The 27,192-nt window shown below is 40.7% G+C and overlaps 1 protein-coding gene across 1 annotated transcript in view; it reads right to left on the bottom strand.

Annotated features, from left to right (window-relative positions):
* PEPD (peptidase D) overlaps positions 1–27,192 on the bottom strand; it is a 137,710-nt gene that overhangs the window by 30,334 nt on the left and 80,184 nt on the right. The window contains exons 11-12 of the mRNA XM_058846098.1: positions 22,929–23,006; positions 6,391–6,539 (exon numbers count right to left, since the gene is read on the bottom strand). Of these exons, the coding sequence (XP_058702081.1) occupies positions 6,391–6,539; positions 22,929–23,006 (227 nt within the window). The remainder of the gene's footprint in view (positions 1–6,390; positions 6,540–22,928; positions 23,007–27,192) is intronic.

The following is a 27,192-nucleotide window of genomic DNA, read 5'->3' as shown; positions in this document are numbered from 1 at the left end:
AGGACAATAAACCTTACAGAACGAGGTAATTTAATTCCTTCTTCCTTGCACCCCACATATTAATGTATATAGCTGAAAAGATTGAAAAAAGATTTTTTTAAACATAGATTTTGCAGTAGTACCAGGCATGATAAGCACAAGCAGCTCCCTTCCTTCCCCTTCTGTGATTTTCCATTAGTCTAGAGAGAAGACAGAGAGTAATTCTTGGAGGTCCCAGGATGCAATTGCAAAAGGATGAAGATGGAAAGTATGTGATTGCTCCAATATTTAGCTCATTAATCTTAAAGACTCTGTTTATGCTCTAGTGCATTAATGCAAACTAGTTCTAATTGCAAAGCTGAGATAGCCATGCTTGCTTTTCAGTTCTTCTCAACACAGTAGCAACTTAATATATTTCAGAAACTTCAATGTTTCTATAAACAGAAACTTTCTATATGTAGCAACCATATTGTCCTCATCGACTAGGAACTTATAGAACTGAAATTATTAATAAATAATTTCTAAATGCTCTAAATGCTGAAGATAAAAACCTGAGCAATAAAAAGCAGAAATCAGCTGAGAGGCTGCACGTGGTATAAATACACAGTCATTTGCTGAAGAATAAAAGAGAAGCCACTGCACAGAAACCTTCCCAACATTATCAGATGTAACACCTTGGTCCAAGAAGCATTCCAAAGCTGGAATGATTGCACGGGCACTGATCCTCACCAGCATCTCCTTGGCCTCCACCACTGGCATCTCCATGTGCATGGTTCACAACACAGCTTTGGGTTAGGGGGGATACCAGGAGGGTACAAGGACTGCCTCAGAGTAGGTTTAACTTCAAAGTTACATCATGATTCTTCAACAAATTGTTTTCTTGAGGTTGGAGAGAGGGACTTACAGCAAAACAAATTATTTCACACTTTTTTTTTTCAAATAGATTGATATTAATTCCAAAGAGCAAACAATAGTGTTCTCCCAGCTGTAACCAGTGACAAATGATGGATAACAAAGCTGACACATTGACATTGGATCTAACTTCTGCAGCTAAGATAAAGAATGGACTGAGACAGGTTTGGGAACCATGCACAGGTGCCCTTTCTAATCCTTCAGATCTCTCCACTATCAACAGACATGCCCAACTTGCTCACAAAAGACTCTAATCTGCTCCTGCAGTTCAGGCTTTCAATGCTACCACGAGAGGAGCCCACTGGAGGTGCTACAGGCGTGAGAGCTGAGATCTGGCACCCTGCCCTTCACCACTGCACTCTGCAGCCTCCTGCCTACTGAAGTGTGCTACACAATACCTTTTTTCCACCACAGTTTGCTTTTTTTAAGCCTGGGCAATTATGGGGGTGGGGGAGAGCTGCACTAAAAGCAGTAATTTTATGGTTATAGCATCAAGGACTGCAGAGTTGAGCAATATCAAGTGACATGTGTGAGCTTTGCTTGGACCCTCGGTGCTGACGTGTTACAGTTCAGTCCTTTGGTTACATGAACATCTACTTTACACAGGATTTCAGTAGTACCTAGGCCTTTTTGATGCTGCTGCTCATTCCAGTCCTGCAGTAAAATCTTGAAAAATGTAAAAAAATTTCCAGTGACACACACCAGAGGAACAGGGCTATGTTTTGCAATGTTAAATGCTGGCTAAAGGACAGAAGACCTCATGCAAGCAAGAGTGCAACATCCATTCATGTGTTACTACAGACATGGAGGGGAGCCTCAGAAGTACCAGTGGAAAAGCTTCCACCACCCCAAGCAAAGCTTGCCACCAACTGCAAGATGCAAATCCACAGCAAGCTCCAAGTTCATTTACTTCTAGGGCTACCCAGTTTCCAGAAGACTCCAACCTCCAAGACAAGCACACCTCCTGATAAACCACTGAAGATTTCTGTTCATTATATAACTTCTCTTCCATCTGTTACAAAAGTTGAAAACAGCAAGAAAAAACCCAAGAGGCTTCACAAGCAGGCAAGCATGGCAAATGCACCTAAAAGTTGCCTCTGGTAATCAGCAACCTTTCTTGCACCAGACTCAGGTTCCCAGCAGGATGTTAAACAACTTGCTTCAAACACAGGGTTTTTTTAAAATTTATTTTACATTTTTTCATTAACAATTTTCTTTCATTTTACCAGAGTTTGGCTTGACAATCTGGAGTGTAACTTGCAGAAAGGCTGGGCACTCAACAGCTGTAGCAGAGGTAACAGCCGGGGTTTGAGCAAGAACAATGTTCAACTCTCTTAAAAAAGTCTGATGATTTTCCATCTTGGAATCCCAAATAGCTTTTACATTAACTTTTCTAGCCTGTTGGCTCCTGCCTGCACAAGGGGGACTGCTGCACACTTGCACAGCATTAAGATGCAGTGCAAGCAAACTTACCTGCCTGCCCAGCACCTGTGAACTGTTATGATGAGCACTCTGAGAAAAACTGGTGAGGACGTTGATAATTTTGGATTCTGAGTAGGTTTTGAACAGTAGGCAATAAACAGCTCCAGGCCATGCACAGAACAAAAGGTTAAACTAAATTACTGAATAGCTGCTCATTAGTTCAGCTCTTGCTGTTCTATGTGTTGTGTGAAGACAGCAGAGTGAGAAACAATGAATTTATCTACAGGAACATTTAATTCCAATCATCCTGGGAGGAGAAATCTCTTAGCTGTCCCCACTTACAGTGTTTTTGTTTACACAGTGGAATTTTGAAGTGCAGGAATTGAATGAATTTCAGATGAAAGTAAACTGGGAGATGTGCTCCAGGACTGCACTTAATGTGCCTCAACCTTTGGCAAGTCCAATGAGATTAAAAAGAATGCAGAAGTGAGACAAATTAGGACAATAACTTCTGGAATACTCTGAGACATGTGGCTTTACAATTTCACCCCTTTTTAGCTATTCTTTCTATGTAGTATACCTCTGTAAAGCAAATTGTTTCTCAAATCACAGCTCTGAGAAAGAAACAGACAATGCCTCAGCCACTGAAGGAAATGAAAGTGTCAATATTCTGCACATCTGCCCCTGTATTTTAGTTCTGTGGAAGAGGAAATTTAATGCAGATGGACTATTAAGAATATCCCCTAAGTAGGAATGCAACATTCTTCTCTGAAATCTTGGATCATAGGCTTGACTTTGTAGGAAAGACAATTTGCCCACTGCCACAGTAGGGCACTTTTTTGACTTTCCCTTCAGTGACAAGCATCGCTGTCTTCATCAGTGCCCCATGTTCAGTGGTTTCAAAACTGCTGCTTATGCAAGATTAAGTCTTCCTCCCCTTTTATTTTAAACAGATTTTGTTTGTGGCAGAAGTTGTGACAACTGCACTGAACTTGGGCTGTAATCCCACAGAGAGTGTTTCTCAACTTCAAGAATATATTATTTGCCTTGCAGAAGGAATTCTGCTTTTGGAATTGTAAGGTAAGGAGACTCATATATGTGATTAGAGCTGTTTGCACATTCAGACCACGCACAGAATACAGTCAGATGAATGCTTCTCTATAATGAAATACAATGTTTTGGAGTATTTTTAAAATTATAGCAACCGCTTGCACATAGAAATATAAACAGAATGTATTAGGAGGTCTATTATCTCTCAGAAAGTACCTGCACTCCAAAGTTAATTAGGTTCTAAACTGAAAGAAGAAGTACAAATTTCTGAATTCAATCCAGCTATACAGAATGTTTAAGGTTGCAGGCAAGCTGTGTCCTTCCATAAACACAGTTATGTAACCCAGGATTTGGTCAGTGACTCTCCCTAAAGTACTCACTCCTATCTGGCAGTCAGAAGGACCCCAGGAATCATTAACCCCCTGATGACAACTTCTAGATGTGCCCTGTGACCCTCTGCCACAAGGCACAGCTCTGCAGCTGGGGATAAAGCCCATTTCCAGCAGCTGCTGACTGTGCTGTGCCCACTCTCGCTCAGCCTGCTCCAGGAACGGCTCCTGCCACCTCAACTTGGCTGCCTTTCATCTTAGGAGCTCTGGGAAATGAAGCAAAATAACAGCAAAATGAATATAGGCTCCATAATCCAGAAAATCTCACTAAAACATGATGGCTCTGGATTTTAAATTTAGATTTAAATTCAGTGCCTCTAATCCTGCAAGCTAATCTGCCTCTTCTTTTGGAGACCCAAAGCATTACAGGGAGAAGAGACACTTGTGAATTCACATCATAATTTCCTGCTCCCCTCTGTGATAGTACCTGGCTCCCCCAGGAGCAGATCCCAGTTCTTTAGGCAAGGAGCTCACAAATCAGGTTTGTTTAAGGAGGCTGCAGCCTCTCTCCCTGAAACATCTCCCTCTGGCCAGCACTGACAGTGCATCAGTTGGCATCAGCCCCTTGAGGGGCTCTGGGGTCTCTCAGCAGCCTGACAACAGCAGGGTTTCCATTTCTTCTTTTTCAGAATGCTGGGGAGATCTTAGAAAGGACCTAAAAAGCAGACTTTTCAGATGGTGAATATTTTTGCACATTACCAGACTCTAAATGGGGTCTGTAACTCAAGAGTCCAGGTTGCATTTCATTGCACTCTGAAGTACAAAAGAAATCAAGCCAATGAACCAGTCCACAGACTTGTTTCTGTAGATACAAAATTCATGATTACTAGTCTCATAAAGAGTGTAAATGCATTTGCACTGTTCTTCCAAACAGGCAAGACAACAATAAGAACAGAAAGTTCAGTCCCTTTTTCTGCCAGAGATTAAGAATGATTTGTCTGTCTGTGGGTCTCAAGCTCCCAAAGCTTGTAAAAGACCCTTGCAACTACTTCTCAGAAATACTCAACTTAGTATGTCCTTATTTTCTGACACTGTAAATAAAGTGTTGAGCAAACTGAAAAATTCTCTATGCCATCCTGAGCACAACATCATATTAGCTCTCAAATTCTGAAGGCAGTATATTTTATTAGCATAAAATACTGCTAAAAATGTTACATGAAATTAAAGGTGACACTGAAATGCAATACAAACTGTGAAGAGGAATAGGGACGAGTCTTCAGAGGAGGAACAGCAGATGATGAAGAATGCATATTGTTATTAAAACAGCAAAATATCTAGTCTCATTTTGCAGATAAGCATTAAGTGTTATTTCCCCTGATGCCTTGAGAGGCTACCTAAAAGAGAGGCTAGAGAGTGTTAAAGGGATAAAGTAGGTATTTATTAAAAGGCCTTCACAGGATACACCTTGGGCAGTACAAGAGCCAGGCCAAGGCTTCACCCTAGATGGACAACAGATCATGAATTTTCACATTTTTATAAGTTTTGGTCCATTTCCACATTGGGGTTGACTGTCCAATTACAGCTTCAGGTGATGAAGAACCATCCTTGCAGATTGCTCTCCTCAATTTGCTGTTTGTACTTTTTGGGCCTGAAGCTGCAGCTGTGTCCTTGGTTCTGGGGCTGGGAAAGGATTGTTGTGTCTGCCTGAGCTCTGAGCAGAACTCGCTGACACTTCATGTGAAGTTCAGAGTTATGAACCAATGCAGTGCAGAATCTGGGGAATATGAAAGCTAAAACTTAAGGCATCACTCCCTTGCAAGCTGCTCAAATGAACAGTGCTGCTGCCAGCCTGTATAGCAGGAAAATTGCTTCTGTTCCAACTGGAAATGCAGAAAGCACATGCACTCAAGGCCTGACGACTGAAGATTAATACGGCACATTTAAAGGATAAGTGGGCTTTGTGCATCAAGTACATTCTTCTAAAAGATGTTCCATTAGCAATACTGAGAAATGCTCAAGCACCTTCACCACTGACAAAATCACAGTAGCAGCTAGCTTTAAAACATTTATTTGCTGCCCTGAAAGCAGAATGAGAGAAAAATAAGGCTTTCATTAAGCCAGACAGTTGTTTCAAATGAAAATGTATATTTGTTGAATCAGTTTGCCTGCAATTTAAAGGCATACAGTGAAGTACCCAATAGCCAGTGCTTTTGAAAGCTTTTTAAGGCTAATTATCCCTCCCAAAAATGCACACTCCATCCCCTTTTTCAACAGATTTCTATTGTGCCTACACATAAAATACAGAAAATGCTTAAACCAAACAGAAGCACAACATGTGCTCACTTGAACTCTGACTTCAGCATTTTACATAAGATTCCTAAAAAGATGGCTGGCTGTGTAAAGACACATCTGAGTAACAACTGTCACTCTTAGATGAAGGGAATTAAAATAATAAAAAGAAAAAGATTAAAGGATATTATTAATTGTGTTCATAACTGTTTCTATGTTATGTCTTTAAATGTGTATGGAAAATGTTTTGTATCCTATCTCTGTATTTTAGAAGCTGCTTAATCATGGAAATTAATTTTATCATCTTACTCCCTTCCACCACTTTCTAAAATGCAAACATAACAGATTTGGCAGCCTGAATGCTGCTACCAAAGCTCTCAACTCCTGCTGACAGGCACTGATCTTTTACCTGGCTTGACAGCTTTCATCACAGCCCGTGATGCCTTCAGCACAGCCTCATAGATGGCCCTCTGGTCAGCAGTGAACTTGCCATTGGCAGGGAAGGTGCAGGTGATGTCAGAGCCATAGCAGTAATATTCTCCTCCCATATCAAACAGGCTGAAAAGGAAACACAGGGGAAAGAAATAAAAATTTAGTTCCAAAGAAGAAGTAGAACATAGTGGATCTTTCTGTTGCTCTGCACTTAAAATCATCTACATTTTGGTAGAATGCCAATATAATCCCTGCTTGAACACTGTTCTAAGTAAAATGGGATGACAGGCCCTTGGAATCTCCTGGCAGAAGGGTATCTGCATTCCATATGGCTTAAATGGACACCCTTCTGGGCTGTGCTGGTCCAGGCTGGGAATGTTCAGAGAACACAGAAAGGAAGATAAAAAGTACATGAAGAATCCACTTTAAGCTCCTCTGTGGCAGTTTCTATGAATTCTTCTCAGAAGAAAAAGTAAGTCCTTTTTTCCTTTCCTGAAAAATGCTAGCACCACACACAGCACTTAACAAAGAAATGTTAATGGAATAAGGATTATGGAAAGATCCAACAATAAAAGTACACACTGTACAGCTTTCTGCATCAGAGGCAGAGGAAAGAAATTAGGAAGTGCTTTCTTTTATGGGGACAAAAAACTGGCTTACCCCTTGAGAAGTACATTTATTCTATACATGAATAAATGACTCACCACTGATTGCTCAGCTGCCAGAAATCAATCTACAAGAACAGCAAGTGGGACTCCACACCCTTGTGAGGACCATGTAAGACATTTGCAGCGCTGTGCTTCTCAAGCCTGTTTGATAAGGCTTTCATTGCCTTCAGCAGGCTCAGAAATCAGTAAATAACCAAATAATCATTTGGACCAGACAATACTTGAGCAAATAACCCCCTTGGTTCATCATATACTGATTACAGGAAGGCACATTATACATACAAGACTTTGATCTTGATACAGTATTTGTGTGACCTCCTGATTTCTATGGTAATGAGTCAGAGCTGAAATCTGTGAATTTAAGTCTTCTTCCAACCACCCCAAACAGCTATGAGAGGCTAATCACCATAAGAAATATAATTTTCCTTCTCTGTGTTTGAAAACCTTGGAGTTTTCCTCCTCTTGCTGTTTTTTCACAGCAGGGTCAGTCAGAGAGCACAAGCAGAAGGCAGGACACTCCACTGGGGCACCCTCTCTGCCACTGACTCCTAATTACAGCAGGAATTAGGAAAACTGTGCTTGTAGCTCTGTCCCCAAGCAGCATATGTGACTAGGTAAAGATAAATATAAACTGCCACAAAAAGTGCTACCACACTGCTGTAGCTGATCACCATTTCCAACCCAACTGCTACTGAAAGCAATGGACAGCGAGTAAACAAAGACAACCATGAGAAAACTGAAGAATATTGCAGCAGGGATAGGATTAGGGTTAGGATTAGGATTAGGGTTAGGGTTAGGATTAGGGTTAGGTTAGGTTTTGCTGCACTGCACACACAGACGCACACTCATGAAAATTTACTCCAAGAACTTTTCAAATCCACTTTACAATTTCCTCCACGAACAAATCTCTGCACTGAGTGAATCTCTGCCCTGCCTGAAGTCTTTGCCAACCTCCCCAAACTGGGCAAGGTTCAGCTGCAGAGAGACTTGCAGGACCGGAACATCAGGAACAGCCCTGGTGGCTGCAGAGCTGTGCAAGGCTTAAAGCTACAGGAGCAAAGAGAGCTGCAAAGTTACCTGTGCACACACCTAATACACCACCACATTTGTCACTTCAGTATGGAATATGGAATCTTAATCCAGAAAGTTGTTAGTTTAAAAAATATATATAAAACAGGCAGCAAATGTCAGAGCCACAGGGTGAAAAAACCACGACTGGACACCAACATAGAAACTGTCAGCCAGCCTGGCCAAACCTCAAAAACAGAAACCACATCAACACTGCCAAAGTTTGATTTTATGGTTAGACTCACTTTTAAAAAGAACTAAAGATACACATAAAAAAATCTACAGATACAAAAAAGGAGTTGCAGCAACTGAGAATCATGGAAGAAGCTGCTACATGCTGTAATGTACCAACAAGAACCAGATCTGCTCTAGATCTTTGAATGCACCCCAGACTGACCCTTTCAAAGTCACAAATCAAGTTCCAAGATGCTTTGTGGGTTCTGCAGCAGCTCTGTGGCCTGACTCTGTTGCATTTACCAGTGTAAATGCCCATTCAGCATGGTGACAGGAAAGCTGTGACTAACAACTTGAGAACCTGTACATGTCTACTGGAAGTTGCTATGCTTTGTGTATTTTATTGTAAATTTTACCTACAAAGTAGTTATTCTGAACTTCCCAGAGGCAGAATTTTACCTATGTCTTTAACCTTACAATTATCAGCATTTTCTCAAACCCATTCGTCACTCAAGTGGCTGTTAAATAGTTTTTGAGTTACTGGAGAACTGAGCAATGGAAAAAAAATATCACAAAGCTAATGGTACACCAAAACAAGGCTCACAAGCTAGGAAGTACCATTTGTTCAGGTTTCTTGGCTTCCAGACAAGAGAAGACATGAGGGAAGATGATCTTTCAAATTCCACCACAGATCACAGCACAGCATCCAGCCTGTATGCTTCAGTGAGAAAGCATCCAAACCAAATGGGACATCTGGGAGATATTTTGGCTCTTATCAGGAATTCTCTTCCATTTAACTTCAGTTGGGAACATATCCATTAGCTAAAATGTTGCCCAAGACATGGAAATAGCCCAAATATTGTAGTTATACTGAAAAAAATAATGGGAGCCTGAGAAGATCCCAGTTTCATATATTTGCTTGCCAGGCAAAAGAAATGGTGAAGCACATTTATATCAAATAAAATGTATGACAGCTACTATCTTTTCCTGTTGATTAACCAGAAGAAAAAATTCTAAAAGAAGGTTCCTTAGAAAAAATACATTTATTTTACCCTGGAATTAGATGGTAAATTGCTAGTGAAAAGGATACTATTAGTGCATTCTAGTTTGTTCTCAACTGCATGTACAAAATTACCTGTCTGATAGTGTAGTCTTAAAAGGGTCATATACAGAAAGAACTACTTAATGTTATTTGGACTGTTATCAAACGTAGCAGCAATATAAACAAATTAAATGCAGAAATGAAAATAAGCCTTATAGGCATCTTGATCTATAGGTTACCTCTTAAGAGCTGTTTAAAACAGATCAACATACGCAATAATATCATAAACATTCACCAAAGCCTATCATATTTCCCTTTTAGATAAATTAAGTGCTACGCATCTAGCAGACTGTGTGTGTCATCATTACATATCATTGTATATACATTACATTTTGTACAACAAAAATTAACTGTGAATTCAGTTTTCTGCTCAGTGATGAAAAACTTTATTCTAAAAATACCATTTTACCACTCCTTTTTCAGCAAGAACACAATTGTGAATTGCTGATTTCAATGAGGTGATATGTCTGAGGCTGTCAGGTTTCTGAGGCACTTGAAAGGGATGCTGAATAGAGCAGTGTTGCTGACCAAAGAGAGACATTAGGTTTTATGTCAAACTGTTCATTGATTTAGCTCGAAGCTGAGGAGGTCAGCTCAATCTCTTTCAAAACCTTCTGAGAGAGAAGCTAGTCTTGCTTTGCATCATTTTGCTGGGAGCAAAAGCAACAAACACCTCCATTTCAGGGTGAAAAGTGCATGATGTATAAAGGAGATTTAACAGTCAGAAGACCTGAGCACCCCATGAAAATCCCATGCTACTGTTTCAATTTATTTCCTAGAAGGACTTGGAAGCTATACCATAAATAAAAGATGCATAGCAAAAATAGTACAAACTACTGAAGTATGGGCACTAAAACTGGACAATGCAAAGTGTAAGAAAAATCAGATAACCTGCCAGTTTCTCTACTGACAGAATGCCTTGCTTATGTACCAGTAATCCAACATCAGCCAATAGTGTCAGAATACAAGGTGCCTTCTGCCTGCTTCATAACTCACCTTCAAAATTAACTAAGAGCATTTAATTCCTTTCACAGGGAAAAATATAAACTCACAAGTTTTGCACATAAACCAGTATCACAGTCAAAAAGAAGAAGAAGAAACGTGTGTGACATGGCACAGCCTTGCAGAAAGGCTTGGCTGGACATGTCCCTCCTGACAGCAGCTCCCCAGCCCTTCCCAGCAAGTCCCTGCAGCAGTTCTCCCATGTACAGCCCAGCTGGGGCTCTGCTCCCCGGGCAGGAACCCAGGAGGGAAGTTTGCAGCAACCATTTCAAGTCCTGTCAATTTTAAAGTGAGTACAGGTTTGTAAGTCAATGCTGGAACTGAAACACGATGTGATGCACAAAAGCTCCTTTCCCCTCCTGTCCCTCTGAAACAAAATGGATGAGTAAGACATGGCTGTGTTACTTTCACAGAATATTGGCACCACAAAATGCAGATTTATAGTTACATTTTTTTGCTTCCAAGCCAAGCATTTTGATATTGATTTTAGCTTTCTTAACCTTTGACTGTGAAGCACCATGAAACACTTTGCGTAACACTTAAAATTTGAACACTGGACTATAAAGAGTCATAGTTCTTTTCTTCATAAAGTCACTGTATAGCATTTTTTAAAAATAAAGCATCATCTTCCTTTAAGCATGTGTTTTACTTTTATAGGCTTGCTGACACTTTTATTGTCAAATAATTGGAAACTGCCAAGCAATGAAGCAAATTATGGCCAATATCACAATGGGAAGCAATACTTTATTTGGGATATCTGAGCCATGTGTATGAATTGTTATGATCCAACCACCAACCCAACCCAAAGACAAGCTCTCGCAGGCATTTTTTGGGAAGCCTACATCTACTCCCACGAGCTAACACATAAAGCTGTCACCTTCCTGCTCTACAGATCTGCTTGATCTGTACACTCAGAACTGGATCTCCTCATGATAGTTATAAAATAATTACTCTTGTGCAGTTGTTAATGTGGCAGAGCGATGAGTGGGGTGAGTGCAGGTGGATGTCCTTGTGCAATGCACCCTGACACCGTGTCATCCTGAGCATCACCTGCCTGCAGCCCACGTCCTCCCCAGAGTCTATTCTAAGGACAAAACCTTCCCTTCCCCTGGGTGGGATTGCAAGACTAGCAATTAGAAAACTGATACTGCCCTATCTTACCGTGCCCTCCTCACACCTCAGGTTAAACAGGTGTGAATACTGAAGCACTTTACTCAGCAACATTTACTGAGGTGTTAGGGGTTTGAGCCATTATTAAGCAACACACCTATGAGCAGCCACACAGATGAACTGGTGCCAGCCAGTCCCAGGACAGCAGGAATAAAGGTACATAGAGCCTTGTCTTCTTCTTACTGCCATAAAAGCAAGTCATCCCCAGCTGGAGATTTATCTGTGTGATCTCAGCATATTCTGCTCTGAGTTCACAGAGTGCACTTCATGCAGCAATTAAATCCTTAAGTATTCACACACTCACAAAATCCAACTGTTTGTTTGGTTAAACACTTCTAGGGCAATTTCAAGCTTAAGGGAACTAGGTATCAGCATTTCTATGAGATATGTTTTGGAAACAGGCCAACTGATTTGGAAATAGGGTGGTTTAATAGGAGACCACAAGAATGAATTATTGTAAATGATATCACAAGGAAGAAAACAGAGAGATAAGTGACAAATACTTTTTCATACACTTGCATCTTGACTAGCCAAGAGTTATCAATTAAGAAAAGCAACACTGGGTAAGATAACATCACAAACCCCAAGAGAGAATTGGGACAGTGTAGTGTACAGTCCTACCATGATCAGGAAGGGTTTTTTTAAGAGAAGCCTCAGTACAGTTTCCATCTGACATGACAGACAAGGAACTTGTACTGGCTCTCAAATCCACACTTGGCTCACTGGTTTAGAGCCAGGTTTTTGCCATTAGCACCCATGGAGATGCTGAGGAGCACTTAAAAGTGTTGGAGAATAATTTTTGTGCAGGAAATTTGATTCTGGGTATTCACAAGAAATCAAGCTTTTGTTTAAGCCTCCTGTTCAAAAGAAGAGGCTGTAGCCACACAGGTAAATACAGTTAGAGCTCTCACCCAGCTGCAAGTCAGGCAACCATGTGGTCCCACTCCTGTTGTTTCTCCTCAATTGTGTCTTTTCATGTTGTCTACCTTCTCTATGGCTTTTTTATCATCTTGTACCACTGTCTCACTTCACAGGCTTCCCCAAACTATCTTTAAGATAATGGGAGGCTTGCCTCAAACTTTTCTCACAGAAGATGACAAGCTTTGCTCAGATAGAAAGTGTGATAAAAATAAATATCTCTGTCTATACTGAATTTTGAAGGAGAGAGGATTGCCTGCCTGTATCTCTACAATTCCAGCTACAGAGACTTCAGTGGCTGTAGCAAGAATGCACAAAAGTTGGAGCTGGCTGGATTAAAAAAGGAAAAAGAAAAGAAAGCAACCAAACACAAAAGCTTCAGCAGGTGTTGGTGCCTGCACTGCTCAGGGTTTCCCCTCACTGTCACAGGCACAGGCTCACAGAATCACACCAGCAGTGTGGAGGGGGTGGCTGCTGTACCCCCGGCAGGGAGCTGTGCCCCTGCTCTGCTGCTTCAGCCCTGATACTGAGAAAAAAACAACTGTGTGTGGGAGTGTCTTCTCTTACAATAATTTGTGCCAAGCAGACCTTCAGATCCATTCCTCCCATAGGATATGAAATCTAAATCTCACTGAATCTACCAAATGAGCTGCATGTAAGAGCTGGTTCAGCAAACACCCACACATACTAGTAAGATTGCTATTTTCATACTCAGGCTAAGAAGGAGTCCCTTGCTTACAGCATTTATCTCTTGAAGAAATCTATGACAAGATCCTTAAGCTTCTACGCTAAAACAATCAATTTCCACGTCAAATATAAGCCTTCTTCTACCCCCATGCAGTTTGCATTAATGCCTTCTTAAAAAGGTTAAGTTTGCCCAGAGCAAAGAGACAAAAAAAATCTTCTGATTGGCTTGTTCATAGATAAATTTGCCCCCAGGTGAAATTCTCAGGGTTTCAGCTAAAGCAGAGGGATGTTTCTGATTCAGAGGTGCTGCACAGGAATAACAAGTACTGGAAACACCATGCCACTGCTGCTGGGTTGGGGGAAGGAGGTGGCAGCAATGAGGGCTCCACAAGATGCAGAAGGCAGCTGAAAACCTCAGATCCATGCTGACAGTGTGCCAGAGACCAGGAGCAGGCTCAGGGGAAGTTCTGATGAAAGGGTTACCTATCTGACTCGTCTTTTTGCTGAATGGATGATTTATTTTTTCTGTCTTTACTACCCTAATTATTATTCATTTTTAACAGGCATGTTTAGTAAGTCTCTCAACTTACTCTCTTCATCAGAGTATTCTCTTCAGCAGGTACAGCTTGCTGAAAAGTCAGCAGAGATGGCAGCAAACCCCAAGTTTTGGCTGGTTTCCATCCTTTAGGAGCCTCCCCATTGGAAAGGCAGGATCTGGGGCACTCATGGCTGCAGCTGACTTGCTCAAACAAGGAGCAAGGAAGTCAGAGCTGCAGGGAAGAGAGGGGTGCATTCAGGGAGAAACCTGTATTGGCAGATGAGTACTTCCCAATCAACACCACAACAGCAAACCTCACTGGCTCCTCACCAGAGTGTGTCTCACCTGCACAGGTAAGAACAGCACAGCTCCCTTTAGAAGTTACTAAACTTCTGCAGCTGACTAAACCAGTCCATTTCCAGATCCTACTGAGAAGTGGAAGGCACTGAAAGTGAATTGTAGAGGTTTGATACTTCCAATACAGGCCACGATTCTTGGGTGCTGACACTGAGAACGAAAAGCCTGCTTTGCCTTCCAGCAGCTGTTTCTGGACACTGACCTGTGCTGCCCAGCCCTGACAAACAACCTCAGAGAGCACCTGAACAGGTGAAGGGTCAGAGCTTATTCAATGATTTTACTGTAAATACTGCCAAGTTCTCTTCCATGTGTGTATGTGCATGCTCACACACATGTCCATGAAAGTAAAAGGCTAACACCTCCAATGTTTTTCCATGATGAAAACTGGGCCAGTGTCCAATGGCACAGGTTCACTGAAGTTTTTTTGACAGCCTGTGTTTTTTTCATTGATTGTTCAAGCAACCTGCAAATTATCAGTTCTCAAATGGAACAAAACAGACAGGAGTTTTAGAATACAGAAGCTGACAACTGAATGAAAAACCCCTGAGAAGACAGCTGCTAGCATTTCCATCCACATATCCAGAAGTTCAAGCCAAGTGCACAGTAGTGAAGGTAGCAATGAGTATTTCCAAAGAGGAGGCTGCCTATTCCCCAGCCAAGCATGATGTTTTGCCTGTAAGGACATTTCTTTCCTATTTGAGAGAAACACCCACTGTTCATGGCAGCACCTGAAGTGGAAGTAGAGCCCTCAACTCCTCAGTGGGCTCAGCACCACTGCAGCTCCTCCTGAGCCTCTGCCACAGGGTAACAAAAGAGTTTCTGCACACACACAAGAGAAGATCTAGGGCTGACCCGAATCCAAGGACTGGGACTTACATCTGGTTCAGGGAGAGCACACAGAAGTTGTGTTGGGGGCTAACTGGACCTTCCCTCTGAGCCATACAGTGGTTTAAAAGCCAGGCAGACTCCCACTAAAACTGCATTTTGACCTATCCAGTTGTGTTCCCCACACCACTGAGAAAGATTTTGCTACTGAATTCTATCCAACACAAGCAACATCCATCTTCTATCACACTTAATGTGTATTTGTGTTAAAGACCACCACAAAAAGTAGATTACAAGTCCAACAGCAGCCAGTTTTTTTCAGAATATGCTGGAAATGCTACGCTAAAACTATGACAGATAAAACTCACAGCTGACAATTAAAAAGACATTTCACATACATTAGAGACAGCAAATATTACAAGGAAGACCATAATAAAGCACTTAAAGGAAAGCTAAAATTTGTTACAGCAAACACACTACTAATACTTAGTGATCTGGGCTTTGTATAAAGGCTTATACATTTCTGACAGCAAGCAACCTCACAGCCTGAATTAACCAGTACAAACAGAACACATTCAATTACAGCAAAATTATTGTTAATTCTAGCAAATACATTTCTCTATTTTTAATCAAATTCAATTTTTCTGAATTAGCATAAAATTAATATAGTCCATTGGTACAACAAAATGAAAAATACTTACACTTGATGAAAACAGTAAATATTAATCAAACGTGAGGAATCAAGCCAAAGGAATTATTTCAGAAATGGATAGCCAGTTAATTTTGCAATCAACCAGTAAGTAGTAGCAATGTACTTTGTATTATTATTAGAAACAAAACCATTACTACCAACAAGCTGTTTCAAAACTGCAGACTGAAAGCTAACCATAATTTTTGCATATTATTACAGCATTGAACTTCAAAATGCATAAAAGTGCATAAGGCCAAATGAAAATACTAGTCTTACCCACATAAAATAGTTGAGTATTTACATCTGACACATTAACATCCTGAGATCTTACAAGCAGTGCTTTCAAGAAGTAATAAATACAATATTTTGTACTGTAGGATAGATGGATGGTTATAACAGCAGACACTGAAGGAGTTGGGTTTGAAAAGGAAGGACTTCCACTATCTGATGGAAAAAGAGGGTCAGTTCCTGCTTTTTTTAAATGCAACATTGCCCCCACCTGGACAAATGAATTTTGGTTCTAGGTTGATACTGGTATCGTAAAACTCAATAAAATACTGAGAATTCCAAAAAGGAGTTTGGAAAACAGATGCAGAAAACTTATATTATCTTTTCTGGAATACCTTTTTCAAACTCATGTAAATATTTTCTTGACTTACTGAAAATTTCCCAATATTTTCCTGAAAAAAATGACAGCCACTCAGTACTCACAGAAAGTCTTACACTTACTAATTCCTCCAAAGAAAAGAATAGTGCATTTCCTACAAATAAAACTGTATAATATCACAATAAATATGCAAATATTGTTTCAATGCAATATGTATACTGCACATAGTGTCTGCATATATAAAATATAAATACACATAGATTATACATGAACTGACAAATATTTTGATTCTAGAAAACTTTATATTATGCTTTGAGATCAAAGAATTCAAATCAGCAAAGCATCTTTTATTTTAGCTAATAGAAGGCTTAGCCATGAACAACTGAATCTGGCTAGCTCTTGCAAGAAGCAAATTTCTTTAGTGACATTCTTCACAGAATCACAGAATAGGCTGAGTTGGAAGGGACCCAAAAGGATCACCCTGGCAGTGCTGCCCAAAGGCTCCTGGAGCTCTGGCAGCCTCAGGGCTGGGACCATTCCCTGGGGAGCCTGGGCAGTGCCAGCACCTCTGGGGGAAAAACCTTTCCCTGAGATCCAACCTAACCCTCCTTCTTCACACACCTTGGGGTGACCAGCCACTCCAGGGAGCCTGAAAACTGTCACTGTTCAGTCATTAAAAATAAAAAGCCCCAAACATTCAACATCATCCCTCTGCTTCATCCAGAACAACCTTTCACAACTACCTGTACCTGCAGCCAGGAAAAACTCCCTGTGATGAACAAAGCTTCTGAAATGACAATAGGAGAGGTGTCAGAAGGATCTTTTGAGAGCACCACAGGTAATAATAAAAAGAAAACACCAAAAGCTACGTACAAGTGCCAGATGGAAGGAAGCAAACCCAAGTTTGACAACTTGAGCAGAACATATACATGCAAAGGCAGTGCTCCCAGAAGGCTGCTGCTGTTTGCTCTGGCAAGTAAAGGACACAACCAATATGAAAACTTGGGCAAAATTCTCTTCTTTCCACAGCTCTTATTTTAGTGCCCCCTGCTGTCAGCATTATTCTGATGGTTTAAATTTGCACGGGGATATTAAAGAAAGAAGTAGAAACAAAAATATGCCTCAGAGTTAAACTAATCAGTTAAAGGCTTTTTGCAATACTAGACAGTTTTCCATATCCCCAGCTCTATCATTTGACTCAGCAAATAACCATGCTTGTTGATATAGCCAAGACACTTTTAAATCATTTAACATTATGCTAAGATTATACCTTTATGACAGATGTGGTTGGTTTTGTGACACTAACAAAACTTTCTGGTACCTGACCACAATAAAACTATTTCCAGGTAAAATTTCTTTCAGTGTCACCCACAGCAGTGGTGGCACATCATGGGAACAGCAGTGGGAGACATTCTGAGTCACTAATGATACTGTAACTCTGCCCAATGCTGTCACTGAATCAATAAATTATTTCAATGAAACAAGTAATCAATAAGCAATTATGTGAATGTTACAAAATACAGTCAAATAAAATGAAAGACACCAACCAATGTCCCAACCTGCTTCTATTTAAACTTCTAAAAGCTGGTTTTGTTTTATAAATAATAGATAGCCCTACTGTGAATACAAGGTTAATGGATTCTCTCTTAGGTCTGCTGCACTTCCCAAGCAGTTGATGCTGGTTGTACTCCTTTATTTATGCTTTCACACAAGCCCTGTTAATAAATTCCACTCTGGCCCTGGCTCCAGTGAGGACCAGTGTCCCCTTCCAGCTGCCAGTGCTGCAGCAGCCCCTGCCCAGGTGAGTGTCTGTGTTCCTTGGGGTGTGGAGCAGACCCTGCTGTTCATTAACACTGTAATTTAAGAGGATATTTCAGAATGTTAAAAATGCCTCTTTTTTCTCAGCAGAATAGACAATTATTTTTATTATTTTGCAAAGCCAAAATGGAACTACTAACCACCAAAAATATCATTAAGTGCTTGGAGGCAGTCAACCTGCCAATGAGAGTTGTTTACAAAGTACTGAATTTTCACTGAGGTACATTTGTCAGATGTCATAAAAATACCAAGACCTGCAACTCATGTTACCTGCAGAAAAACACCTCAGGTAATATCTGTATCCATTTCAGTTACATCTGGGGTCAGGCTGATTTTCTTATGTTTCTATTATTTAAGTGTAAGCCTCATGATGAAGAATCAACCTTTATTTTAAGATCACAGCAGCATTTTCTATTTGCCAAACGTTGCAGGAGGCCTGCTGATCGACTGCACCAGAACAATCAACTCCTGCCACACATCTGGCACGTGGCAATGCCAGGGACCCACAAAGTCAGGCTGCAGATCAAATACAATTTTACTCAAAAAGCTTCTCAAATCAAAACACAAAATATACACTTCAGGTTGCCATCTCTGCTGGTTTCTAGAACAATCCAGCAGACCACAAAGGTGAGCAGAGCCATTTGCCCTGTCCCAGGCTCCCTCTGCTGCACGTGGCTTTGGTGTCCAGTGTCCCTTTGGCTCTCCCCACAGCCAGGGTGTGACTCCACACTGCAGCACTGCCCACAAGGGCAGCAGGCAGAAAGGAGGACCCAAGGCAATTTGCTTCCATTATTTTTATGGAAGCTTTCATTTTCCAGATGGCAGATGCTGATTTGTTGGGACATCACTTTTCATAGAAGCACACTGGCTCTTACTGAACTCGTTCTGGGCGCTGTTTCCCAGGGCCAAGTCAAAGCTGCCAGCCAAAGTCAGAGATCTGTTTAGGAGAGTTGAAAGCAGAGTTTCCACCTCCCACAAGGGAGCATTGCACCAGTATCTTTCTGCAGTGTAAACAAAAGCAAAACTGCTCATGAGACACTTGCCCAGAAGAATGAGCCATGTGGGGGCTGCCATTCGATGAGCAGCAGTCCCAGCTGCACATTTTGCTACTGATTTGCACCTAAAGGACTCAGATCTCTACTCCTTCCATTTATTTGGGTTATTGTCTTCTTGAGTGGCAGCTTTTCATTTCATTCTACTCCTCACCAAACTTTGAAAGGCTTTTGGTTTTCCAAAAAGCTGCAAGTCTTTTGTGTGCAAGGCAAGAGATTGCAAACTACAACAAGTACTTTAATAAATAAATAATAAATAAATACTTTAGCTTCTGACTCCACTTTCCCTACTACCAAACACAGTTACAGCCTCAGGAACAGAAGGAGTCTTGGAACCCAATTAGTAATTCAATACCTGGAGAGGATGCAGTGAACCTCCTCAGTCCAGGGCTCACCTCCAATCCAAACTGTCAGAGTTTTAAGATGACAGAAGAAAATCAGTATTTGTGAACAGCCCCATACATCATCACTGCAAGCTGTGATTTGCAACATTCCAAGTAGAAGATTTTATTTCAAGTTAATAAAGTGACTACAGTGGTGACTCCTGATTATCTGGATGACTTTTCCAAGCACAAAGACAACAGATACCTGCTTAGGGAAACTGTTTGGTTTGGAGCCAATTGATAATTTCAATGTTCAGCACAGAATGCTATAGTACATGAATCATTTATACAAAACACTGACTTGCTGCTATTGCAATATTTCCTTTTAGTATCCATACCAGTTACATATCTGTATCCTGAATACCTAAACTTCCCTAAAAATACTGATTTCTTTCTCTGTCAATCACTGTGCTTTGTGTTAGATAGCTATTTCAATATTTAACAGATTGAAAAGAATAGCCCTGCTTAGCAAGACAGTGGGTATTAACAAGAAGTGTCAGAAATTCCCGTGATAGTCCTTTGTTTTGCACTGGGATCTTTTAGAGCAGAAGCTGTGCCTATAAAAAGGGTGGATTATGATGCATTATCAGAGATGCAATTCCATACCAGTTTCTTACAGAAGCAATAAACCCACTTGCTATAGGTTAATTTAAAAAAAAAGAACAACATAAAGCCAGGCCTTTCTAAACCTGCCACAGCTTTTGATGAAGAAGTCAGAATAACAGCCTTATAAAAAGATATAAAAAATACAACAGCACAAATATTTTGGCCCATGATCTTCTTTTGATACAACTAAATCCTTGTTGCTTGAATTTTTAAAAGAGCAAACAGTGCATGCACTCAAGCATTTCACAGAAGCAAAGCCTCAGTCTTCCAAATGTATTTTTTTTTAATATTCAGGTGCTTAGTTGACTTATTTATGATATTTACTGCACTGCACTGCTTTGTACATAGAAAAACTGAGCAGCACATTTCTACAAAACCCATGAACACTATTCATATCCACTAAGTAATGTTAAGAAAAAGACATGAAATTCTACTGAATAATTTATTAAAAATCATACCAAATACCCAACCTCTCAATTCTATAACATACAACTCTATGAATAGCTAAATTAATGTTATGCTGGCATAAATAAATAAATATATAAAATGCTGGCAGAAACAGAAATAACCCATAAAATACTCTTACCTCTTTTTTCACCAAAAATAAAGTCTGTTTTTATCCCCATGTTCAGGGCTTCCTAAGACTATCCAACAGAGGGCTCCCCATAGCTATTAAAAAGCTTAATTGAAAGCCAATATACAAATGCTAATAGACACAGACAAATCAGCACACTGTCATTTTAATGCCTCCTCTTTATGCACACACACACCCCCCCCCTACACCCAAATCAGACATTTGTAAAGTCACACAGTGAAACCACTTGGGTTGTGGCAGAATTTGTAAGCTGCTCATGCATGCTACACCTCAAGACTTTTTCTCAAACATTATTTTTAACTGTGGAAAACGAGTGTGTTTTTAAATTGTCTTTACAGAAATTAAATCACTTTTTCTTATTTTTTTATTTTTTTTTTTAATTCTCCCTTAAGAATAAAATAAATGCTAAGAAGCCAGTGTGGAGCAGAGTGTGCTCAGTGAGTGTGGGAGAGGCAGGGCAGTGGCTGGAGCAGCAGGGACAGCTTTTGTTGACACCCCCTGCACCTGCAAACACCTTCTCAGCAGGAGCACGGTGCCACCACTTCAGCCCCAGCTTATTCCAACCTCTGCCAGACCTTGCTCTCTTTGTTGAGGCTGCTCAGCAGCTTTGAAACGCTGAAGTGATCGATGTATGTTTGGTAGGTTATGGTTTCCTGACACTGAGATACCTGAGCTTGATAAAACCCAAACATATTGTAAAGATTTTTCCAGTACTGCAGAAAATAAGGGTTTGTGAAGTCTTGTATGAGCTCTTGTGGTTTAAGAAGCCATCCACAAAACTGTCCTTGGAGACTGTAAGTGGAAGATTCCTACATATACCCTTCACCCTGAGGTTTCCCTCACTGTTTAAAGACCTTAGTTTTTAATATGGGCTATCATAATGCATGGTGGCATATCTTCTCTCAGTAACACAGGCTGAGATTTCCTGTATGCTACACACCTTCTTTTTAATATTTAATTAATGGCACAGCTGATGCACTTTTATATTGGTATGTCTTTCCTGAACAAAATATGCTCATAGCATATTATCTACTCAAACATAACATAATCATAAATAAAAACTATAGCTCTGCAGTAAATTAACTTTAGCATTTGATGGGTTTAGTAAGCTATTAACCACAGATGAGCTAATGTATTAACTATTGTACAAGAAGCTCTTAAAAAAGTTCTTACAATATTATAAAGAAATTATCTATTTGTAATTCCATAAATTCACTGTGCAGCAGCTGAAGATGTGCCAACTTTGGCCAACAAGGCATATTTTTTAAATTCTAAGATTCAATTTGTTTTCCATAATGGGTTTTGAGCTTATCAATGATAATACTAATTTGCTTTTCTTCATTCATTTACATTCCACTGTGAAAATACATACCTGCACTCTTCCTGCACAGGCTACAAGGGTAATCCAGAACAATCCCTCCACTGAACATCAGTGATTAACTTCTCCAAAACTAGTTTTGCATTTTTATAAACAAAGGCTTTTTGACTCGTGTCTCTGGAGGTGAAGTATGAAAGTCATGATCTGATATATTCCACATCACACAAACAGGTCTGTCTTTCAATTTATGGGAATGTGTTTGGTGCTCCCATTCACTCTGCTTTTACCTGCAGTGATACTCTGTGTGGACATGCAGTGCACATAGAAAAAGCTTTATGGTATTTGCAGCTGTATTACACATCACTAAACTCTAAGTAAATCTTTATAGGAAGTTTTTGGCATGATACAGAACTAGAAGCACCCTTCCCTGACCTGAACCGAGTTTGATCTCTTCACACATTCTAATCTTTACTTTCTTGTTGGGGTGTCTGTGTGCACATAGGCATTTGTAAGATCTAATCCACTCTGCAATTTGATGCAATTCTCTAAAAGTAGGCAGCACTCTCCTGATCCTCCACCCCACCACCAGGTTTGCATCTGAAGTTCAGATCTGAGGCCCAAGAGCAAACTCAAATGAGGAGTTTTGCAACTGCCCTTGTACTTAGAACACAGCCATTCCTTAAACTGAATTCTAAGTGCCTCTGGTCCAGAAGTGTTTGAAACAATATCTCCTTCTCCCTTTCAACTGGAGATGCAGGTGTACAGGACTTTTGGAAGAAACCAAAATAATTTGGCATGCAAAGCTACCTTCTATTTTAAAGATTCAGACTTTTTAGCAGTATGCAGTCATCCTTTTCCTAAGAGTACATACAATTCCTGTATGGAAACAGCAGAAGCAAAACAAAAACATCAAACAAACTCTTACCCTTTACTTACCATAAGTCTCCATCTTCAATGGTCCTGTCATTTGGGGCTCCAGCATGGCCATAGTGCAGAACAGATGAGTTGTCCCCACTGACAGGCAAAAAGAAAATGAGCACTATTAGTGGAAGAAGAAATATTAACACACATATTCACACAACAAGATGCATGCTGTAAGCATCAGTGTATTCACATAAAAAGCAGCCTGTGAGAGCTGTCACAAGCCCTGCCCTGGTGTGGGCTGCAATTGCTACCCCACCACTTGTGCAGCAGAGATGGGCTTGGCACAGGAATCCTGCTGCTCTGGCTGCAAGACAGGACCTTGCTGCAGAAGGAACATGGCACAGTTCATATGAATATTTCCTATCTCCATGACAGTGTAAAGGAAAGAATTACACACAAGTAATTCTTTACTTAATACCCATTTATTATTTTCTAGTTGGGTTTTTTTTAATTACTTAGTGCTGTTTTTCCCTATTTGAGGTTAAGTAGTCTAAGGCATAAAACAAACTAACTTCCACTGGAGTAAAATGTGACATTTGAAACACTCTGGGGATGACTGGGAGTGGAGAAATTGAGCTGTCCAAGGGAACAGCTCCAGTTTCCCTCTGGCATGGCTACAGGTGGTCTCTGCTGGAGGGGATGCACTGCTTGGGGAACATTCACAGCTCACAATGCCAGCAGCAGGAGCAGGTATGGAAACTGTCACTCTCCTCTTACCTGCTGTTGAAAAATCACAATGCAAAGAAAAGAGTTTTACTCCTGGAAACCTTTCAGAGTAAACTGCTGATTCACAAGAATAAAACAGCTCCAGAGAAGGATGGACACTTGTTCTGTTGTTCTGTAGTTCCATGATCCACTAGGTGACCTACATTTGGCCTTGGCATCCTCTCTTGCCTACTGATATTCCTCTGGGTCTATAAAATGTCAGTTAAGAGGCTGATAAAGATCTCAAGCTCTACCTGTTTTACTGTTCTCTTCAGATAGATGTTCTTGCTTTTTCTCTTCAAAAAGCTGGAAGAATTATATCACATCTAAAAATACACATGTTGGGACAGGGTTACTGCAGCTTCTCTTTGACCCCTCCAGCTCACTTGCCAGTCTGTACCTCAGCTTTCATCAAAACCTTTCATTGGTCACCCTGCTCAAATTTGGTTCTTTCAAGTTATGATGCTGGAACAGCTTTGTATCTTGGATGACAGGAATCCGAGGCTCAATTTCAATCAATCTTTTGTTGTATCTGCAGTAAATGTGACATTTGACACACTTCTCATATTAGACTTCTGATGCGTGCAGTCACAAAAACAGTAAGCATGCACTGTATCCAAAAAGAGATAACCTTCAAGATACATTAAGTACTTGTGATATTGGATATTTAACAGATCATCAGTCATTCAGATCATTTCATAAACAATGACTATGAAGTTGAAAGTAGTAGATTTCTGCAAGCTCTCAATCTAAATGGCTGGACTGTGTCCCTGGAAGTATTAAAAAAGACATGTGGCTGTGGCACCTGGGCACACAGATTAGCAGTTTAGAACTTGGCAGTGCTGGGTGGACTGGATGATCTCAGAGGGCCTTTACAACCTGAATAATTCTACATTGATATTTTGAAAACAATAAGTATTTATTGTTAAGTATTTTTTAGCACTTAAGAATCACTATGGACTAAGACAGTGAAAGATGATATTTCAGAATCATGGGGATGATTTTCTGATACAAAGTATATTTCATAAAATTATACACACTCCAAATAGAAAAATTAGAAAAGGTAAAAGTTGTTAAATCAAGAGTTAAAAAGCCCCACAGAACTAAGGCTGCAACATATTCATTTTGTCATGCTGGTCCAATGGCTTAAGCACAGTTTCACCACTGGCTGGATGCTTTTTCCTTGCTGGAGTCTGGACTTGAGAACCTCTGCTACTGTGCAGATAGCTAAAAATGGACCCAGAAAGCCTGTATACAAGATGAAGTCAGACATCAGCTTCTTTCTGAGATGTGCTGTCTCCTGAGCACTGTTGGAATATTTTCCACACCAGGACACTCTCAAAATTAGTTTGCTCTATCTGAAGAAGAAATCTGTAATAGGGCAATGGAGTGCAATCAGAAGAAAAGGTCTGGTGTGTTCCCAGGGTGTGCAGGGGGAGCTGTGTTCCCAGCCCAGGTGACAGGGATGCAGACTGCTCCACCCCTGTGCTATGGGCATGGGGAGGGGAGGCAGCATCACCTCCTGCCTCAGGAACTCCCACCTGGAAAATGCACAATTCTGGGAGGATGGCATGTGGAAGCAACTGGAATGACCTTGCATGACACTGTTTGGTGTTTAAGGAAAAACACAAGAAATAATAAAAAATCACCAACAGCTGGGGTGCACAGTCACACTCCACAGCAGTTTGCCAGGATTTTAGCTGCAGACACTATTCCTTATCTCCCTCCCAAACTGGGGATAAAGTAGGAGAAGCAAACAACACATGCACATATTTATGATCAACTTTTAAAAAGTTATCATGAACCTTAAGGGCATGACTCCATGCTTATGTATTTGCAGACAGCTCATTTACTTATCAAGATATGCTGGCACCCTCGGTGACATATACCATACCAGTGCAGAAATAAGTCATATACTCAAATTTGACAACTGCACACATGCTTTCAACAAAACACATTGCAAATACAAAGATGAGGTGTTTCTTTTGCACATTTTAATGTAAAGGTTTTAGTTTACAAAATATTTCTGTTAGGCTCAGCACCAACTGTGATGGGAGCTGCGTGAAGGATCTGTTTTTCAGCACCGTTGGTGAAGCGTTAAGCAGGCACAATCTTTCTTGGCATTGGAGGCTCCTGATCTGTCAGGCACATCTTGGCTGTGTCACACACATGGGATCACAGCACACAGAGCACAGTTGGTGCTGGAGACCAGATCTGCACACCATATGCACTTCATGGGTTTGGCTGCTGGGATTTATTGGTGTGAGAGGGGCTGCTCCCCTGGAACTGGCTCTGGGCAGATACCCTGGGCTCAACAGCCACTAGCAACCACAGCTCCTGAAAGCTCTCCTGACTGATTTGCACCCAAAACCAATCCAGCACATGCACTGCAGGACTGATCCCTGGCTCTGAGCAGGCCCTGCAGCTGAGGATGAGTGGGAGAGCCTGACTCAGGAATGCAAACCCAAATTAAGACAGCAATATGGAACCTCCAGCTAAGAGGTGCACATCTCATCTCCTCCCCAGGGTGCATCTTTACCACTGTCCTGAGATGAAGGCAGGAAGATGCTTCTGGAGCAATGCTACAAAAATTATGTGTACCTAACAAGGTAAATGCTACAGCTAGCCAGAAATTGTTCACACTGATTCAGTGAGCCTTTCAAGGTGGCTTTAAAACAGTTTAAACAAAACCCCCAGCCACTGGCAAAGCAAATGAGCCTTCACTAGAAGCTGCTTCTTCCTCTCAGAGGCAACAGTTGCAAGGCCAAGCATTAGAGCCAAGTCGGGGTTTAGGATGAAGCGCTGTGGGGAGGTGAGGATCACTGGCTTCACTGCTTTCTTCTCAGTCAGCACCTCTGAAAATCACTGCACACGAGGATGCCAGTGCTCACCTTCATGCAGCCAACCTGAAAAATCCTCCAAGAGGTTTCTGTGTATCTGGTTTTATTCCTCTAATAACTTGCTTCTGACTGGTGTCAAAGACATGCTTTGTTATAGAAAGGATTGCATGAGGCAGCAGAAGAGCTGCAAATTAACACCACTGAGAATGCAAATTGCAGTAAGAGATTCTGATTACTAGCAAAGGAAAACAATCCCCCAAGATGCATTTTAGATCAGAAAGCACCCTGAAAACAAATTATTAGAAGAAAGAGGAGAAATGTCAGCAATATTTTAAGAATAGGACTATGCTGAGCATCAAGTACTACAAAAAGTGTAGCTAGTAGCTCTTTATTAAGAACATCTAAAGAAAAAACAAAAGATCATTAACTAAAACTGGGACCTATTTCCATCATCACTTAAATCATCATAGAATCAACCCAGAAGAAAACATTAACCCTTCTTTCCACTTTTTTGTCTAAGGCATGAAATCTTAAAAAGTTGTACTGAAGTGAAAGAAAGAAAATCAGATTCACTAAGTATCCTAATCTGCTCCAAAAAGCTTCACTTCTGGTGGCCTTCAGACAGAAGAAGACATTTCACTGCACGGTGTTATTCTTAATATCTGAGAGCTGTCACCTGCCCAGAGACATCAGTGAGGAAGATCTGAACATGAGTCTAAGAGAGAAACAAG

Source organism: Poecile atricapillus, chromosome 10 (assembly GCF_030490865.1).
Source record: "Poecile atricapillus isolate bPoeAtr1 chromosome 10, bPoeAtr1.hap1, whole genome shotgun sequence".
In the NCBI taxonomy this organism is placed as follows: domain Eukaryota; kingdom Metazoa; phylum Chordata; class Aves; order Passeriformes; family Paridae; genus Poecile; species Poecile atricapillus.
This window is presented reverse-complemented; position numbering and strand designations above follow the sequence as displayed.